Raw genomic sequence first — 20,133 nt, forward strand, 5'->3', positions numbered from 1 at the left:
TTTTAACCCAGAGAAAGGATATATCTAAAATGAGGGGTGAAGAACTTTTGGACCTCCAGATGTTGCTGAACTACAACTCCCATCAGTCCCAGCCAGCGAATGCCCAAGGGTGATGGGAGTTGTAGTGTAACAACATCTGGCTGGGCAAAGGTTCCTCAACACTATGTTAAATTATAAAGTAGTGTGTATTTATTTATTTCCTTACATCCTGCAAGCAAAAACACTGTAAAACATCTTAACAGAAGACTTTAAAACATATTAAAACAAAGGATCTTTAAAAATATTAAAACAAAGGATCTTAAAAAATTTTTTTAAAAACTTTAGAAACAACCAAAAAAGTAATTCCAACATAGACACACAGTGGGAATAAGGCCTCTACTTAAAAGGCTTGTTAAAAGAGGAATGTCGTCAGTAGATGCTGAAAAGATAACAGAGATGGCTAATATTCAAGGGGAGATAATTCCAAAGGGTAAGTGCCACTACACTAAAGGTCCATTTCCTATATTGTGCAGAACGAACCTCCTGATAAGATGGTATCTGCAGGAGGCCCTCACCTGTAGAAGCGCAGTGATCGATTGGGAATAGAAGGGGTAAGACGGTCTTTCAGGTATCCTGATCCCAAGCTGTATAAGGCTTTGTACACCAACAGAGATAGTGCCTGTCTAATATTTAAAGGGAGGGATTTACAAAACCTTTATCCCACTTTTCAGATAATTATCTCCCAAAGTCACTCACATAAATAAAAGAACGAGAGATAGGCCCTATCCTTTCTCCTTGCTTCTGCAGTCTCAAGGCAACTGACAGTGGAAGCTAAGAATTCTTTCTAGCAAGGGGTGGGGAACCAAACTAGCTCCAGCAGCTCCCTTCTTTGGGTTCAGGTTGGTTTCCCTCCCCCCGCTATGTTTCCTTATGTATATCAGATTCTGAATTGTATATACAATTTTAAGTGCAATGTACTGTAATGTATAGTGTTTAGTGCTAACTACTACTAACAACTTAATAAATCTCACATTTTATTTGCAATTTTATCTGTAAATAAATCCAACACATTGCAAAAATGTTAAAATGTTCTCAGCAATCTCTGTACTTCCAACTGCGTGCTCTAACAACAGCATAAAACAATTTGTTTTTAATTACACAGAATACACCAGTGTGCACTGTTTGGTCTATTAACTGTCAGTCAAGCTAATAATAGCAATTTGCATTAATCCTCCTAGTGCAGCTGTTTACGGAATATCTTGGGCAAGCTCATTTCAATAGACATGTAATAATCCAGGTATCAGAAAATGAGATTGGTTTCTTTTATTGTATTCAGTGGAAAGCGAGTTCAACAGAGATAACAATTAACTCTGCCAGTTTTAGATAATATAGTCAAACCTCTCTTATAACAACTGCATTGTTCTTGGTATTTCTAAACAGGTACAGATTATTCTGCAAAAGTTCCAACATCATGCTCCTCTGCCATCTTAATATTTTATTATTAAGGCCAAGGGAACTCACCCACACCATCACTGCTTGCTATCCAATGTAAGATCAATGGCGGAACACATACCAATTTACCAAGGTTTACTGAAGTTATATATGTAATCGGATGGTGTCTGAGCACTATCATGTGCTCAGGACTGTTTCAGATAGGTACCTGGTATACAATTAGCCTTTGAATGGCAGTTGGGAAAGAAGCTCTACCCTGGTTTACTAGGTGGCTCAGTGTCTAAGGGCGCAATCCAACTTATATCTGCACCAGGCTGGGGGGAGTTGGATGTGGAGGATCTCCTGCTGAGCCAGCAGGCTCTCACCACTGCCAGGCTCTGCTGGCAGAAGTCCCTCATCTCAGTGCAGCCATGGAACCATCAGAACTCTGCCAGCTCAGCCAGGGGCCCGCCAGGGATGGCCAGCCCAGCGGATTGAGAGCTGGTAGAAGCCCCCAAAATGGAGCATTCCAGGGGTGTGGTATAGGAGGAGCCAGGGGAGAGACTTCCACGGTATCCAACTCCCCTTTGGAGTGTTCCTGCAGGTTCTGATCCAGGCAATATTTCCTCTGGGCAATAGGCCGGTGGAGTAAAATTATTTCAATGCTGGTCAATGAGGAGTGCTTACTCCCCGATAGAGGTATTTGCAGGAGTCAGCTTTCACCTTCTTGCCCCGGCACATGGCTCCCGACTGAGCAAATGCTCAGCCGGCCCAGCAGCTCAAAAATGGTGAGTGGATGCCATGGAGCTTCCCACTGGCTCCAAACAATTTGGATTGCTCTGTAAGTCAAACAACACAGAATGTTTGCCCGTAATGGTGGAGGCCCTGTGTATATTGAGGCTTCTACTAATGTTTTTACAACTCTGCTGCATAAAAAGCTCCAGGTCGGCTTAATTAGTCTTGTAAATAGTTTCAGGCAATAATAATCCATAGTATTTATATAGTATTTGAAGCAGTTTTCATACATGATGGTGGGTAGGGATAATTGAAACTTCAGATGGGTATCTCAAGTGGCATCAGAGTTCATGGCTGGGCTACAATTCAAACTACAGCTCTATACTTCATATAATAACTATTCAACACAAGCTCCCAGATTTGGGTGCCATTGTCTTGGAATATTAGACATGCCATAATCTGTTCAATGCCATCAAAGGGCTTTATCATTTGTGAGCAGTATCATAGTTATCAAATAGCCCAGCATATGAGTAAAAGCAAGTGAACATACATGGATGTGGCTGGATTCCAGAACTCTTAAGAGGTCTACCATTCAAATGGGACATTTACACTGTTAATAGCCCAACTGAGTGGTGTATCATCATTAGGATGACCTCAGGCACTGGCATAAATGCACACTATCCCACTGGCAAAGTTCCCAGGAGCATATGGAACACCTGAAATGAAGTGAAAGACTAGACAATTATAGCACATCTGTTGTGCAACTCAGGCTGAAGTTGACAGAATCAGCAGACATTTCTTCTAACAGGATACCCTGATTTGAGGGGTGTGCAGTAAACTACTTGTTTTTTTATGGATTTTTAATAGCCAAATAAAAATAAAGAACTTTTAAAAGACTATTGTAGCATGATAATGGAATATAAATGTATACCTTATACGGAGAACCACCTGGTACAATTGTTGTTGAAGGCAAATTGACTTAACAAAAAAGGCTGTCCACAATAGGGGCAGTTTCTCCCAGCTATCATGCATTTACCACATATTTTGCAGATAAATCCTTTTCTTAGCAAAACTCACACAAACCTATTTTATTTGCAGACTCAAGAGATGAGGGTATAATACTCCAAGGTTAATCTCAGTTGGAAGGCTGAGTTTTAAATCAGTGATAGTTACCAATAATGACATAACATCTGGAAGAAAGGAGGAGACTAGTTCCAAGTTACACCCTTGCTCGTCCTAGCTGATCAAGGTTGATGGAAATAAACAAAAAAACGGAATAATGGCCTTACAGGTAACACTGGTTTCAAGCAATAGATTTCATGGTCAGCGGCGTAGGGATAAATTTCAAAGTGTAAGAGTTCATCATAACAGCCCTCATTAGCGATACCCCCAAAGTGTCTATAGTCACACCTCCAAAAAGACTCCAGAAATGCAGGCAGCTGTGCTCATAACAGCCTACTGGATCAGGCCAATGGCCCATCTAGTCCAGCTTCATGTACTCAGAGTGGCCAACCAGATGCCTATGGCAGGGGTGGTGAACCTTTTACACTTCAGATGTTGCTGAACTGCAACTCCCATCATCCCTGCCCAATGGCCATGCTTGCTGGGGATGATGGGAATTGTAGTTCAGCAACATCTGGAGTGCCAAAAGTTTGCCACCCCTGGCCTACGGGAAGCCCAGTAGCATTCTCCCCTCCTGTGACTTCCAGCAACTGGTATTCAAAAGCATGCTGCCCCCACCTATGAAGGCAGAGTATAGCTGTCATGGCTAGTAGCCATACAGAACCTTATCCTCATGTATCTGACTAATCCTCTTTTAAACCATCCGAGTTGGTGGCCATCACAGCCTACTGTGGGAGCGAATGCCATATTTTAATTATGCACTGCTATGTGATGAAACACCTTCTCTTGTCTGTCCTGAATCTCCTAAAATTCAGCTTCACTGGATGTCCTTGATTTCTAGTGTTATGAGAGAGGGAGAAAAGCTTTTCTCTATCCACATTTTCCATGCCATGCATAATTTTATATATGCCTATCCTGTTATGTGTTACTCATCTTTTCTCTAAACTAAAAAGCCCCAAATGCTGCAACCTTTCCTCATAAGGGAGTCGCTCCATCCCCTTGATAATTTGGACTGCCCTTTTCTGAACCTTTTCCAACTCTACAATATCTTTTTTGTGGTGAGGCAACCAGAAATGCAGTTGCACCATAGATTTGTATAACGGCATTATGATATTGGCAATTTTATCTCCAGTTCTTTCCTAATGATCCCTGACATGGAATTTACCTTTCTCATTGTTGGCGTACATTGAGTCAAAATCTTCCCTGAGCTATCTGCTACAATCTCAAGGTCCTGTTCATGGTTAATCACTGCCAGTTCAGGCTGCATGAGCGTATATGTGAAATTAAGATTCTTTGCCTCAACATGCATTGCTTTACATTTGTTTACATTGAACTGCATTTGCCATTTTACTTTATTCACTCAATTTGGAGCGGTTCTTTTAGTATGTATGTATGCATGTATTTATTTATTTATTAAATTTAATCCTGCCCTTCTTCCCAGCAGGAGCCCAGGGCAGCAAACAAAAACACTAATAACACTCTGTTGTTGTTGTTATGTGCCTTCAAGTCGATTACGACTTATGGCGACCCTATGAATCAGCAACCTCCGATAGCATCTGTCATGAACCACCCTGTTCAGATCTTGTAAGTTCAGGTCTGTGGCTTCCTTTATGGAATCAATCCATCTCTTGTTTGGCCTTCCTCTTTTTCTACTCCCTTCTGTTTTTACCAGCATTATTGTCTTTTCTAGTGAATCATGTCTTCTCATGATGTGTCCAAAGTATGATAAACCTGTTTTATCATTTTAGCTTCTAGTGACAGTTCTGGTTTAATTTGTTCTAACACCTAATTATTTGTCTTTTTCGCAGTCCATGGTATGCGCAAAGCTCTCCTCCACTCTAAAACACCATAAAAACACTTTAATGGCTCCTGATTAATTTATAAGGGGAGGGGATTCCAAAGTGCAGGTACCACTACACTAAAAGTCTGCTTCATAAGTTGTGCAGAACAGACCTCCTGATAAGATGGTATCTGCAGAGGCACTCGCCCACACAGCATAGTAATCGACTGGGTATATAAGGGGTAAGACCGTCTTTCAGGTATCCTGGTCTTAGATCCTACTTGAAGATGCTATGATGGAACAGCAGTGGGCCTTCTTTGCCGCCCTCACTGCCACACAGTAGGCAAGGTTATGATGTTTTACTCATGCCCAATCAGTCTCACACAATGTCTTTCATCACTTGCACTCTAGCCGTCATCCAGCCTGTTTCATTGCCCTTAGTTCACTGGTATACCAAGGTGTTAACTGGGCTCCAAAATGCTGGAGAGGGTGCTCATGAGCAACAATGTTAAGAGCCCAACATGCCTCATTGTTCCACAGCATGACAAGGACTTCAACAGGGTTCCTGCTCTTTCTACTGGGAACTCCCCCAGGGTACTCAGGAATCCAGTGGATTCCATAAGTCTCCAAGGGTGGGCCATCATAATCTCTCCACCACCCCTGCAGGGGAGGATCACAGCTGTAAGTCTAAACTTCACCTGGAAGTGGTCTGAGCATGACAATGGGTGACATCCACCCCCATCTCCAGAACACCCCTCTCCATCTGGAGCAAAAACCAAATTGAGGGTGTGCCCTGCCCTATACGTCAGGCTGGTGACAACTTGAGACAACTCCATGGTCATCACTGAGGCCATGAAGTCCAGAGCTGGAACACTAGAAGCAGCCTCAGCATGTACATTGAAATCACCCAGGATTGTCATTCTGAGCTCCTCCAATATCACTGTCATGGCCCCGTCAGAGGACTCCTCAGATGAGGACGACTCGGGAGTAACAGCAGCAGACCCAGGAGCAGCAGGAGACACGGAAGAGCCTCCTGAGAATCCAGCCCCTTCTGCCCCTCAGCTGCAGAGCACCCCAGGGACAGCAGAGGCCCTACAGCCAGACACAGACAGTGAACAGGACACTCCCCCCTCACCTGCAGAACAGAGACAGCAGAAGGTCAGGCAGAAGAGAGGCAGGCCTGTCTCCTTAAGGCCCAAACGCTGAGGGCTCACACCTGCTGTCCATCCTGCTCTTTATAAGGCACACCTTGGCTGCAGCTTGTTGCTGACTGCAATGTCAGGCGTGGCTTTGTGTAGACCTAGTTTCCCTGCAGCATCTCTTTGACTGACCTCCTTGGCAATTGATCCTGGACCTCCACTGATCTCGCTTCTGGACTTCTGACTCTGCAAGTATGCTTCGGATAGGCCTGGCAGATTTACAACCTGACTGCTGGCTAAGGACTTTCCCTCCCTGCCAAAGACCCAGGAATTTCCAGCCCCCCCTGACACTGCTGATGCAGTGTAGAGCTGACAATCACAGCCAAAATGGTCCATTCACTTAGTTTGAAGCAGTTATTGTGGACCTGTTCGCAATCCCTTTTTGTTTTAATCTCTATAATAATTTGGTATTATAAACAAACTTGGCCAGCTCACTGCTCATCCTAACTTTAGATCGCTCATGAACAAGTTAAAAAGGACAGGTCCCAATCCTGGTCCTTGGGGGAGTCCACTTTCTACATCACTCCACAGGGAGAACTGTCCATTTACTCCTACTCTCTACTTCCTGTTTCCTAGTCAATTTCTGATTGTAGGGAGACTACTGCACATAAGCCTGTTGTTCCTGATCCACAAGGGTACCTCACCTCTTATTCCACGATTGCTAAGCTTACTCAGGAGTCTTTGGTGAGGTAGCTTGTCAAAAGCTTTTTGAAAGTCCAAGTACACTATGTCAACTGGCTCTCCTCTATCTATATGCTTGTTGACAATCTCAAAGAACTCTAATAGATTACTGAGACAGGACTTACCCTTGCAGAAGCCATGCTGGTTCAGCAAGGCTCATTCTTCTATATGCTTGGTTACTTTAGACAACAATACTTTTCTTGGAACAGATATGAAGCTAACCAGCCTGTAATTTCCAGGGTCCCCTGTAGATCCCTTTTTAAAGATTGGTGATACATTGGCCACCTTCCAGTCCTTGGGTATGGAGGCAGATGTGTGGGACAAGTTATATATATTTTATTAGAAGATCAGCAGTCTCACATTTCAGTTCTTTGAGAACTCTTGGGTGGATGCCATTTGCACCCAGTGATGTGTGAGTTTTTATTTTGTCTAACAGGTCTAGAACTTCATCTCTCATCACCACTATCTGCCTCAGTTCCCCACACTCCATTTCTGCAAATGTTAGTTCAGGCACAGGGATCTGCTCTATATCTTCTGCTATGAAGAAAGATTCAAAGAATTCATTCAGCTTCTCTGCAATCTCATTATCCTCCTTTAGCACGCCTTTGACTCCCTTGTCATCCAAGGGTCTAACTACCTTCCTGTAGACAGTACTATTTTCCGTACAAGGTATTTCTTTCTGTGCTGGGTCCCCTCCTCTCCCTCTCTGGAGTCGGTGCTTTCTTCTATATAGTTGATGGGGGATCAGTGGTATTTTTTAAAAAAGTTCCTTCTGACCCAGAGGATACCCCAACAAACTGTACACTACCTACACATTCATTTTATTAGCCAAACCAGGAGAATTAGAAGCTGGGGGTGCACTCCCTTCCCCGTTTCTCTCTGGCATCATCCCCCCAAAACCTCTCCAGTTTATATTTCCTTCATTGCTAGCCTACTGCTAGAAACAGTGCAAGCTCAGGCAAGCATGATTTCTGATATATAAAGAATCTGGATAGCTCACAGGCAACGTGGAGAACGTAGGAACCCTTGATCCTGTGCAATCGCAAGAAAGAGGCCATTCAGGCAGTTTCAATTTCAAATCTAAGCTTGCTTACCTGGAAGAGAAATATCCTTAGGGCCAGGGTGTTTGCATTTAATGGAGGTTAACTTGAAATTAAAACAGCCGGTCAAGAAGGCTGACTTGGCAGCCCTTGAATTGTTGTTAAAAGGTAAAGGTGTCCCCGCACTTATAGTGCAAGTCGTTTCCGACTCTTAGGGTGACGTCTTGCGACGTTTACTAGGCAGACCGTTTATATGGGGTGGGATTGCCAGTTCCTTCCCCGGCCTTTCTTTACCCCGCAGCATATGCCGGGTACTCATTTTACCAACCATGGATGGATGGAAGGCTGAGTGGACCTTGACCCCTTTTACCGGAGATTCGACTTCCTCCTTCCATTGGAATCGAACTCCTGCCATGAGCAGAGCTTCGGCTGCGTTACCACCGCTTACCTCTGCGCCACAGAGTATGTGCCTTCAAGTTGATTACGACTTATGGCGACCCTATGAATCAGTGACCTCCAATAGCATCTGTCATGAACCACCCTGTTCAGAGCTTGTGAGTTCGGGTCTGTGGCTTCCTTTATAGAATCAATCCATCTCTTGTTTGGTCGTCTTCTTTTTCTGCTCCGTTCTGTTTTTCCTAGCATTATTGTCTTTTCTAGTGAATCATGTCTTCTCATTATGTGTCCAAAATATGATAACCTCAGTTTCATCATTTTAGCTTCTAGTGACAGTTCTGGTTTAATCATTTTAGCTTCTAGTGACAGTCCTGGTTTAATTTGTTCTAACACCCAATTATTACTAACTTTTACAAACTGTACAAATAACTAACTGTATGAACCAACAATAGGAGTCAACCAAACTCATATAACCATACAAGTTTGATGCATGAGTTCAGCACTGTATATGAGATAGATACTAATAACATAAATTTTCATGCTAAAAAAAAAGGTATCTCCATTATGTGGGTCCATAGTTTAGCCTAATCAGTGTAGTCTAGTGCTCTTCACAGTGTACTTACAGCTCTTGTCTAAGCCTTCTGATCTTTGCTTTGGCATCAGCTAGTTCCACTGATAAATGCTGCCTACTTTCAGTGCGTTTCATGCCTGGAGATCCACAAGGTGATTGTGCTGATGATGCATGAGGTAGAGAATGAAGAGAGTCTCGTTCTTCAGAGAGTTCAATGATAGTCTAAAATACAACACAAATTCTTTCTCAGATAGGTGCAAATTAGTAGAAAGGTAAGTTTTTATAGTAAGACAATGTAATATATCAAGAAAACAAAGGCAAGAGTAAGAATCCTAGCATCTGGGGCACAATTCAGCCAAAAGTTAAGAATTTTTATATACTGCCAACTTAAATGGGAATATATGAAGCTGCCTTGGACTATCTAGCTCAGTACCATCTACACTGACTGGCAGCAGCTCTCCAGGGTTTCAGGCATGAGTCTCTCCTAGCCCTGCCTGGTGATGCCAGGGACTGGACCTGGAAATTTCTGCATGCAAGGCAGATGCCCTACCACTGAGCTATGCCTAAAGGTTTTAAGGATGTGCTTAATTCTCCCTATGCAACTAACATGCCTAGCATAATTTAATATTTCATCATCCTCATCAGCAGCCAATTTCTAAACAAGTAACTTGGCACAAAATATTTCCAAAATAGGAATGTGTGGTCCTACCTACGTGAATGAACTGAAAAATCTCAACTCTTTTTATACTAAAAAATGATAATTTTGGGAAAGATTGGGAAAAAGTAGAATTGGCAAGATTAAAACATCTGGTGAAGGAAGATTATACATATCAGGAGTTAAAAGAGAAGAAGGGTAATCAAAGATTCCCATTGTGTCAATATTTTCAATTGAGAAGATGGATACAAAGTAAATTAAGAAGGAATAATCTAAGGAGTGAAACACCTTGGAGCAAGGAAATAGTAAATTGACAGTTAAAGTTTATAAAAAATTAGTAGAGACAACTGAAAGATAAATATAAATATTGCAATAAGTTATGTAAATATCTAAGGAAAGATTTATCAAACGAGGTCTGGGATGCTATTTGGATACAAAATAAATATTTAAACTCCAAATGTGACTTTGTTGGAAACATCCAATATAATAATGGCAAGGTGGTATATGTCACCATGGAGGATTGAAAAAATATGAAATCAGGACTAAATGTGGACTGTTGGAGATGTAAACTGTGAGAAGCAGACATGATCGATATTTGGTGGAGCTCTCATACAAAGATTTTGGACTTTAATTGTGGGAAAATTAGAGAGATAACAGATAAAATACCCCATTAGAGATCTTTGCAGAAGGGCTGGTTTACAGATGGAAAAAGAATCAATTATATGTTGATGGCAGCGAAAGTATGAATTGCCTGAAACTAGAAAAAGACAGCCCCTAAAGCAGACTGGAAGATTAAATGTTGGACACTGATTGACTAAACTAACTTAATGAATTAAAGATCAAGAAAGAAGCAAAGTTAGAAACAATACATTTCAGAAATTTAGTTATTTTGAGAAAAATTCAATGCTAAGGAATACGTTTATGGAAAATCTGGAACTGACTAATTGTAATTAATGAACAATATGCACATATGAGTGATTCTATATGACTGTAGTATAGAAAAAGCACAAGAGGAATGATGAAACACCCCCTTCTCCGGCACTAGCATTCTAATCAAATTCAGAATTGACAAAGGATGCATAAAAGTAAAAGCCAATCACAGATCTCCTGTATAACATGTTGTTTATTCCTACCATCAAAGTTTAGTCCAAACATTTTCTCATGCTAAGTGCTTTTGGGATCTATCAAATGTTGATGCAACTAAACTCATTTACTGCTTCTGGGTTAAGTCCTTCAAGCAGCCTCACTCAGAGCATCCCTCAGTGTTCCAGCACTGAGGCCAGCTTTTTTTATTCCCCTCCCCAATTGCCCTTTCACCTGATTCCCCATCAAGCCCCTCCTCCTCAATATTTATAAAGGGCTTTCAGTACATAAACATAAAAGATAAATGAGGCCCTTCCTTCATAAAAACATGAAGGGGGGGAGAGCATGACAAAGAAATAGAGAAATAAGAAGGCAGAATGTCATGAAAGAAATAGAATTTCTTAAAATGAGAGAGAATAACAGCGCTCCAAGGCAAGTGAACTCCACAAATACGGAGCAGTGAGAGAAAAATCACAAATGCAAGGAAGAGCAGAAGGGAATGAAGTTTCACATTTAAGCAACAAAAAAGGAGGAAGAGAATAGAGAACAATGAAAACAATTTCACCCCCACCTTACATTTTTTCTCGGAAATGTAAGAGCTGATCATCTGTTTATCCCCCAATGCTAAAGAAATGGCAATAATATTGTAATTTAAATTACTTACTGGGTTGATTACCACATAAGCATGACTAAATAAATAATTTGCAATATTTTTATCTTTGAGTTCATATGGTCTGTGTGAATGTGAACCCATATTGTTCAAGTCCAACATTCTCATCTACTGATACTCATAAGAAAATTAACAATCCCTGTATTCTAGTGGTAGCAAGAGCAGGGGAAGAGCACTACATGAACTTTTGAGCAGTGTGCATCAGCATGCTGTTTTTCCACATTAAACCATAGTTTGTCTTAAGCTATGGTTTAATGTGATGTGAAAACCAAGCCATTAATGCTTTCAGCTGCCAGCTATTCTCAATACAAGGGCCAAAGGTTTTTTTAAAAGCATAAAGAGATAGCATAATGCTAATTACTGAAAATGTAATCAAGTCTTCTTTATACTTGGAAGGGGCTGCCTGTATCTACACATTGCACCAAGATCTACAAATTTATCAAAGTTAAAACTCCCAATGTCAGTGTTTGCTTAGCAATCCCGCTTTTTTGTAACTATCACACTTCTTTAGTAACTAAAAATTCATGAACAGAATTGAAAAACTTGAAAGATGCATACCTCAGAATGCTCATCTCGCTCATCTATAAGTCTTTTTAAATGCAAAGCCATATTTTTTAGGAGAGACTCAATACAGCCATGTGACAATGCATTGTCATCCATCCACTGGAGATCAAACACATTTTCCTGATTATGAGTTACCTGCAGAGGATAAATCACAATGACGTGAAAAACATGTTATTTAAATAAGACTAGATAAACTAATAAAGTGTAACCTAATGTAGAGCAAAAAGGTTTAAGCCCACACCAGCTTTAAGAAACAAGCACATAACATTTAATTCATTTTAAAGAACATTCTGCAATCTGTATCACTTATTCCAGATTAGTCCTAAAAAAATACACTGATTGGGTGGAATTTCACTTTGGCCATCCCTTAATAACTAAGGTACTGATTATGGTCTTTGCAACATACCTTATTTTTAAATATATATTCTTAATTAACACATTAAACTCACATGTGTTTAGAAAGCTAGTTATCATAAATTGCTGAGATTTTTATATTAAGCTGTAAATGAATTGATTAAATAAATAAATCTACTACATTTTATTTCAAAAACGAAAAGGTTCCTCAATTGCTATTAAGGACTAATGGTAGTTAAAGACAGGCATCAAAAATAGTAAAATTCTCATTAAACCATATTTGAATACCCAAAACGGTCATGTACTTTTCTACCATCGCACGTACTACTTCCTCTTTCTTTCTTTCCTTAGCAGCCTTTCTGTCTTTTTAAGGATGAAACCAAAATTATTTGAGATCTTCCCCCCCCCCAGGAGTCTCTACTATCATCAATGTTTGGTTTTCCTACTCTCCTTTCTATCACAATACTAATACAGATAAACTCTCAAATTGAACTATTTCAAACTCCCTTCCCTGGGAGTCCATGCCTTTTATTTAATTCATGGCGATTCAAGTTTTATCTGGATAGGTATCTGGCAAAAAAGGAGGAGCAGGGTTATTTCAGAAACATTTTAAATGCATCTTCATATTTTACCTTTCTAAATTCTGTGAGCTGCTCTGTACTTCCAGAATAGGGTGAGGACAGAGCTTGGAAGATTACTTTTAAAAAGTAACAAATTGCAGTTACAATTACATGACCCAAAAAAGTAGTAATTACCGTTACAATTACAATTGCTCTGAAAGTAACTGATTACTTTACTTTTCTCAAAAGTAATCACTACAATTACATTTCAGTTACTTTTTCAAAAAAACGCCTACAAGGTGCTGGCCTTGGCTGCTGCACATCTAAGTAGCCTAAAACAACATTAAAAATAAACACACACATACAGAGATAGTAGAATAATTCTTTTTATCCATAAGATAGCAATGGTGGCCTCTCCACTGGTAAGGGAGGTGGGCAGGGAGGCAGAGACCACTACTCAGATCTTTGCACGTCAAACCAAGTGTAACACACACACCCCACTCAGCCAGCAAGCATAATCTCTCTCACTTAACCACCTCCTGGACCCTGCCCTGCCACCAACTAAGGGACACTCACCCAAGCAAACATTTCCCCCTGAGATACAAAAAAAGTTAATATACTGCAAATGCAGCACAGCAGCCAGAGAGGGTGATGGAGGCCACTTTGTGTGCCAAGTGCAAACACACACACAAACACGTTGTCATCTTTCACCTCCACAGTTCTTTACCTCCATTCTGCTGCTACCTCCTTCTCCTCCTTTATCCATGTTCTTGCCCTCCAGATCCTTTTTCCCTCCACTCCATTCTTCACCACCACCATCCTTTTTTTAAAAAATTGTTTCCTCCACTCCACCCCATCTCACTCTCCACCTCCTCCCTCGTTGCCTCCTACCCACTCACAGAGCACAAGGGAAGAGCGATGCTGCACAGAAGCCCAGATTGAGGTGCATGATTTTCATCCACAAATCAGAGGAGCAGAAGACTTCCCCTGCTTCCCCCCCAATTAATGCCCAAAAGTATTATTTATTTATTATTTGAGTAATGCTTTACAATTACAATTGCATTACAATTACTCCACAAAGTAATAAAATTACTCCTAGTTCTATTACAATCAAAATGTAAAGGAATTACCCACTCATTCCTCAAAAAAATAATGAATTACAAGTAATTCGTTACTTGTAATGAATTACTTCCAAGCTTTGGGTGAGAAATGTCACATAATGCCTATCATATATCTGTTGGGATTTTTTTTAATCTTTACATTTCCTGGAATGGTTTCGTTCCTGTCATCCACCTTCCTCACCTCTATGCACTCACAGAGAAGACACATCCCACCTAAAGATGGAACTGCTCTTGTACATGTCACTGAGCACATTGCCCTAGAGCTATGAAGAAAAGAAATAGGAATTTTGTCTTTCCAGTAAATGTCTTGTCCTTCTTGAAGGCAACGGTGCAAGGGAGTACAAGGTAGTGCCCTCCAGAAGTTTTGTATTACAGCTCCAATCAACTATTGACAATGCTGGTTGGGACTGCGGGGAACAATAACCCACACTATCTGGAAAGCATCACGTTGCCTACTCCTGCCACAGACGAATCCAGTCCCACACTTTTTAGTGTCCTTTGCCAATATCTAATTTTAGATTTGACAGGAACTCCTACAGATGTAACTCTGTCATGTCCTCTCTCCTCTTTTCAGTTACTGCGTTTTCTAAGTTTATTTATTTTTTGTTTTCTTGAGTGCTTCTTGAAAGTATAAATGTAATTTGCAATTGTGGTTGGTAGCTTGAAGAACTGGCAAAATGGAAATTTTGCCTTACCTGTAAATTTCTTAGTGACCATAGAACAATCTGTTTATTGGGATTGCGCCTCCTCCTCACTATAGATGGAATCCTCCAAATTCAGTTGTCCCTGAGAAGGGCTTCTAACGTACCCAAACAGCATCTGAACACTGTAAGGTGCTTAGGATTCTTCACCTTAACTATGCAACTGCCCATTTGCTGCCAGTCTAAGTTCAAGAATCTGGTTTTGGTATACAAAGCTTGGGACCAGGATACCTGAAATATCATTTTATTTATTTATTTATTTGATTTATGTTCCGCTCTTCCTCCCAGCAGGAGGCGGCACAATCCCAATAAACAGATTGCTCTATGGTCACTAAGAAATTTACAGGTAAGGCAAAATTTCCATTTTGCCAGTTCTTCAAGCTACCAACCACAGTTGCAAGTTACATTTATACTTTCAAGAAGCACTCAAGAAAACAAAAAAGGGATTTCACAGTTTGATATTTGAAGGGAATGTCTGCAGCTCAATTCAACGCATTGTTACTCGGAAATAAGTCCTACTGAAATCAGCTGGACAAGAGTATATATAGGACTTCAAATTCAATATCCCTGCTTGTGATGTCACGAGTGACTTGTTTTACACATTGAATTTAAATATGAGACTGCTACTTTTAATTTTTTATGTCTAGAGCAGGTTTTTTAAAAAATATTTATAGAATTTCGTCACCACAATTTCCCTGGGCAGGTTACAACAATATAATAATACACTTATTAAAATAAATTTAAAGAATTTTACATCAAAAAACATAACAGAAAAACAATCACAAAAATAGATGTGCTTCATATGCACTGAATACATTTAGGAAACAGCACAGGCATTACCAAAATTGGTTTTCACAATTTGTGTTGCATAACTTTCAAGAGAAGCAAAAAACATTTCAGAAGAAATGTTAGCATCGAGGTATCCATAGAGCATAGTAGCTGTGAGATTGTTCTGGTAATGCGTTGTATTCAGTTTGCATTTTTCCCTGCTTGCCTTTGTTCACTCTGACTGTGTAAGAAAATGTCATGTACTCAAGTGAACCAAGTCAGCAGCAGTCTTCCAGCACCACATTCTGGAAGATCCAGAACCACCTTAAACCAGCATCCTCCAGTTCTGTCTTGGTCAGATGATCTGGAAGGATATTTTGATTGATGGTATCAAAAGCCACTGAGAGAGCCAGAAGAGTCCACAAGTTCCCGCTGTTTCTCCCCTGGCACAACTCATTCAAATGGATGGGTAAGGCAATTTCACATGAAACTAGTTTAGAAACCAGACTGAAAGGGAACTAAATGATCACTTTTATTCAAGAAAACTTGGAGCTGCTTTACCACCACACAGTCAAACAACTTGTCCAAAGGAAGTTTTGAAACAGGGCAGTAGTTGTTAAGATCTGCTGGGTAAAGTTGTGACTTTTAAGGAGGGGTTCCTTCACAACAGCCTCTTACAGAGCTGCCAGAACCTCACTTCAAGAATGCATTTGTTACTGCCACCTTCCTAGCTGTGACTTAATGAGCCAGGATGAGCAAGAAAAGAGAAAAGTGGGAAGAATCATCCTTCTCACAGAATGTCCTCAGGCAAAACAAAAGTACATGTGGTGGGACAGCATCTCTCCAAGAACGTTGCACATATCCTGGGATTGTACAAAACTGAAAAGTATCAAATGAGAAGCGACAAGATGGGTCCCAGTAGACACCAGAACCAATTTTCACACAACCATAGAGTCCGAGTGGATGCAAACAACTGTATCTGCAGATTTGGCATGGTGAGCTTCCAGGGGATCTGTCAAATCTCGTTGATCAAATTTTAATTGGCTTCCCACTATTCAGAAAAAGATACACTGGATGACAGAGAGCATGTGCAATGATGGCAAAAAGTAACATTTCTTTGCCACTATGAACTCTTGCTTGCATTTGGTAGGATTTTCCTCATGTTTCCCCCAGTTGCGCTCTAGCTGTTATCCAACCTGCTTCACTGCCCTGAACACCTTAGAAAATCAAGAAGCTGACTTGACTGTGAGATTGGAAACAGTATCTACATACGACTGCGTCAACAACACACCTCATCTCTGAATTCAAGAGATCAACCAGGGTGCCTCTGGGACTGCTGACTGTATCAGCAAGAAAACCTTGAAGAGATATCATGAAACCATGAGCATTTCGGACAAAACATTCTAATAGGTTCATCACTCCTGTGGATGCTAGGTGCTGCTCCTTGTCTAAACTGAACCAGGTTGTGATTTACACAGTACTCTGGCTGCCTCCAAAATACTTGCATAAATAAGATTTTATAGTAGAAAACAAGATAATACCTCTTGTATATGGGCGGCAACAGCTGCTCTTATATCAAAATCTAAACTTTGGATTCTCTCAATGAATTCTTCTTTCTTCTGACACTAAAACACACACATATTAACCAAAATTAACAATACAGTTGGTTAAACCAAATAGTTCAAAAAGACTTAAAATTTTCTCAGTCAGCTGTCTTGATATATATGAAGATTATATTTAGAGAAAACTAACTCAGTACCTAGACATAATAGTTGTATTCAAATATCACACTGAACTATGTCAACAAGCCTAGCCTCCTGCTGGGCTCACCAACTTCCCTCCTTCCATGTGGCTGGGAGGAGGCATTGAAAAGCTTTTGCTTCAATTTTTTGTTAAAACCTATCTTGCCATGTTGTCTGGACCCAGAACAGAGCTTGGAAAAGTTACTTTTTTGAACTACAACTCCCATCAGCCCAATCCATTGGCCATGCTGGCTGAGGCTGATGGGAGTTGTAGTTTAAAAAAGTAACTTTTCCAAGCTCTGACCCAGAACTATGCTTAACATTAACCACGGTTAATTTAAACAAGTCAGCTTTAGAAATCAGTGCAGATGATAAGAAATCTGTGTTTAACTGAAAGCTTCACAACTTTCAGCCATGTAGGAGAAGAGTGAAGCTTTTTTAAAAAAAATTCCTTCAATAGGTTTATGAGGACAGATAAAGCACACTACTTTATTAACACTCATCTGTACATTCAGAAATGACAAATGGCAAGATCTTTTGCTGCCCAATCCTAGTCTGCTAGACAGTGGCACACAGATTCAAGTAAGAAGTTTCTATTTTATTAAACTTCAGTTCCAAACTCATCCCTTCTACTTCTTCCTTTGAAGTCCCTTTCTTTAAGGACCCATATTTCGAGGCATTAAGCTCCCTCAAGGCAGTCTGTCAGAGGAGCACTGCCTACTGAGATCCTAGATAACATGCACAAGAAAAAAAACTATTTACAAAAGAGACGTTAGCCAGTGTTTAGATCAAGTGTTTCGCCCAGAAATTGGGAATCTGTGGCCCTCCAGATGTTGCTGAACTACTATTGTCTCTATCAGCTATGCTAGTTGGGGTTGATGGGACGTGCAGTCCTACAGCATCTGGAGAACCACAGGCAGCTCATTCCTGGTTTTGTCACAAGAACTCCTCACTCTAACTGCATGTGAGGAGTTCTTGTAGGGTACATGTCTGGTATGCAGAAGCTCACAAGTTCAACCCCCATAATATCTAAGTAGGGCTGGGAAAGACTGTTGAATTAACACAGTGGAGAACCACAGCCAGTCAGCATGGACAATACTGAGCTAGATAGCCCAATGGTCAGACTCAGTATAAGTTGTGTAATTAATTAGACTTACCTGAACTGCACAGCCAAGAAGGAGTAGAAGCAGCTTTCTTACTTCTTCAGTGCCTTGTTCTGAAAATATTTTTTAAAACAATACACTATGTGTACATTTTTCAGTAAGAATTAAATAGCTTTTGTTCCTATATTCATTTATATGCTACCAACACCCTTCTATACTTTTCTGGTAGCTCTAATTTGTTCTAGGGTTAAGGAACATACGGCTACTACCACATACTATGCCGTAAGAAAAGCTGGCGATAATCTTGTTCCCTCGTCAACCCTGTACCACATAGAGCTTTCTTCCCAGGATCATGTAGATGAGACACGTCTTTTTCACTCTGCTGCAAGTGAGCAGAATGCGTTAAGACTGGATGTTCAAGCTTCCATATACTTTTTCATCTTTTACAAAGCAGTTTCTTAGTACACAAACTATACTGCCCATTAGTAGTGCAATTAGTAGCACCAAACATAACTGAAACATAGTAAAAGGAACAATGGGTACTTGCTGTGAAAGTACTTTCTCTGGAGGAGTGAAAAAGGCATCCATCCATTATGGGTTAAAACCCTCCTTCCAACTGCAAGAGGCAAGAAACCATGTGACCAGCTTTTGCAGATTATCCATGTCCTGCTGGTCACTCCCCAGTTTCTGTTCTTGGTCAAGCAGCAGACAGAAGTCTGACAAAATTGAGAACTTTCCAGAGAAATACCACAAAACAAAACCAGACAGAGGTGGGAAAGGAAGACACAGGAGGACAATGCCCTCCCTTAGGAAATAAACTACCACAAACCAATGATTAACATGAGCTCCTCAAGGTTGGAAATAAACACAGATGTAGAGTATGTGTAGGGACAGCGCAGGCAAATAGAAGGCAGTCTGGATGAAAGAACTACCACGATAGGTAGCCAAACTTCCTTTCTTTAGACGGGGAAAAGGAGGCATCCGTTCACAAATGGGATATTCCCTAGTTTAGCTATGCAGAGTGGATATGCCCACTTGCACTGACTAATTAAGTGGAGAAAAGAACCTACTACAGAACTCTTTTGCCAAATGCTGCTTCTGCTGAGGTAAAGGTGCCTAATGTGTAATGTCAGGTAAATGTAGAAAAGGATTTCCAGGTGGCTGCCCTGGATATCTCAGATGGGCACTGTTGAAACATGCCAGAGGCGGCAGAGGACCTGTGGTGTGATTTGTTGTGGTTTGGTCAGGTTTTGAGAATAATAGGCTAGGTACTTTAACTGAAGTAGAAATGGTAGTCCTAGACCGCTGTCTGCCTAGGGATCTAGGGCAGAAAGGCACAAACAATGAAGTTAATCTACTGTTTCACATGCAAAAAATGTATACTTTTATGTTGTTTGGAGGGCAAGGATTGATTCAAAAGGAAGTATCTTTAGTACTTTTGGATGACATCTGGACTCCAAGAAGGAAAACTGAATAAATGAAAGATTAAGCTGGTTCCCCCCACCCCAAACCACAAAATAAATATATGGATGAGAATCTAGAGATTTGGGTTTAGGACAGAAAATAGCACTGAGGCTTGTCTATGCAGCATTTTGGGCTTCAGACCCATCTCAAGGCCTTGTTGTAGGAAATGGATTAGTGTAGAAACCATAGCTGTTAAGGGATCAAACCTTATATGTTTACAGCTTCTTTTAAGTGCTTTTCAGGAGGCTTCGTACATCCTGTTTGCAGATGGTCTGCGAGAGCTAGGATGGTGCTTATCATTTTCGTGGTAGCCTAGCTTCATTAACGTCTGCTGCTCAACAGTCAGATAGCTAAGTGAAGCCAGTCCAGGTTTGGTTGTACAGGCCAGGGATGGAACAATTGGCAGTGTGGCGG

General features: G+C 40.7%; 1 protein-coding gene across 4 annotated transcripts in view; it reads right to left on the minus strand.

Moving 5' to 3' along the window:
* Window positions 1–20,133, minus strand: part of CCDC88A (coiled-coil domain containing 88A) — a 168,405-nt gene that overhangs the window by 98,092 nt on the left and 50,180 nt on the right. For all 4 annotated transcript variants that reach the window (XM_061625755.1, XM_061625754.1, XM_061625753.1 and 1 more), the window contains exons 5-8: window positions 18,310–18,368; window positions 16,952–17,035; window positions 11,901–12,041; window positions 8,987–9,156 (exon numbers count right to left, since the gene is read on the minus strand). In XM_061625755.1, the coding sequence (XP_061481739.1) occupies window positions 8,987–9,156; window positions 11,901–12,041; window positions 16,952–17,035; window positions 18,310–18,368 (454 nt within the window). The remainder of the gene's footprint in view (window positions 1–8,986; window positions 9,157–11,900; window positions 12,042–16,951; window positions 17,036–18,309; window positions 18,369–20,133) is intronic.

This window comes from Rhineura floridana, chromosome 4 (assembly GCF_030035675.1).
Source record: "Rhineura floridana isolate rRhiFlo1 chromosome 4, rRhiFlo1.hap2, whole genome shotgun sequence".
Classification (NCBI taxonomy): domain Eukaryota; kingdom Metazoa; phylum Chordata; class Lepidosauria; order Squamata; family Rhineuridae; genus Rhineura; species Rhineura floridana.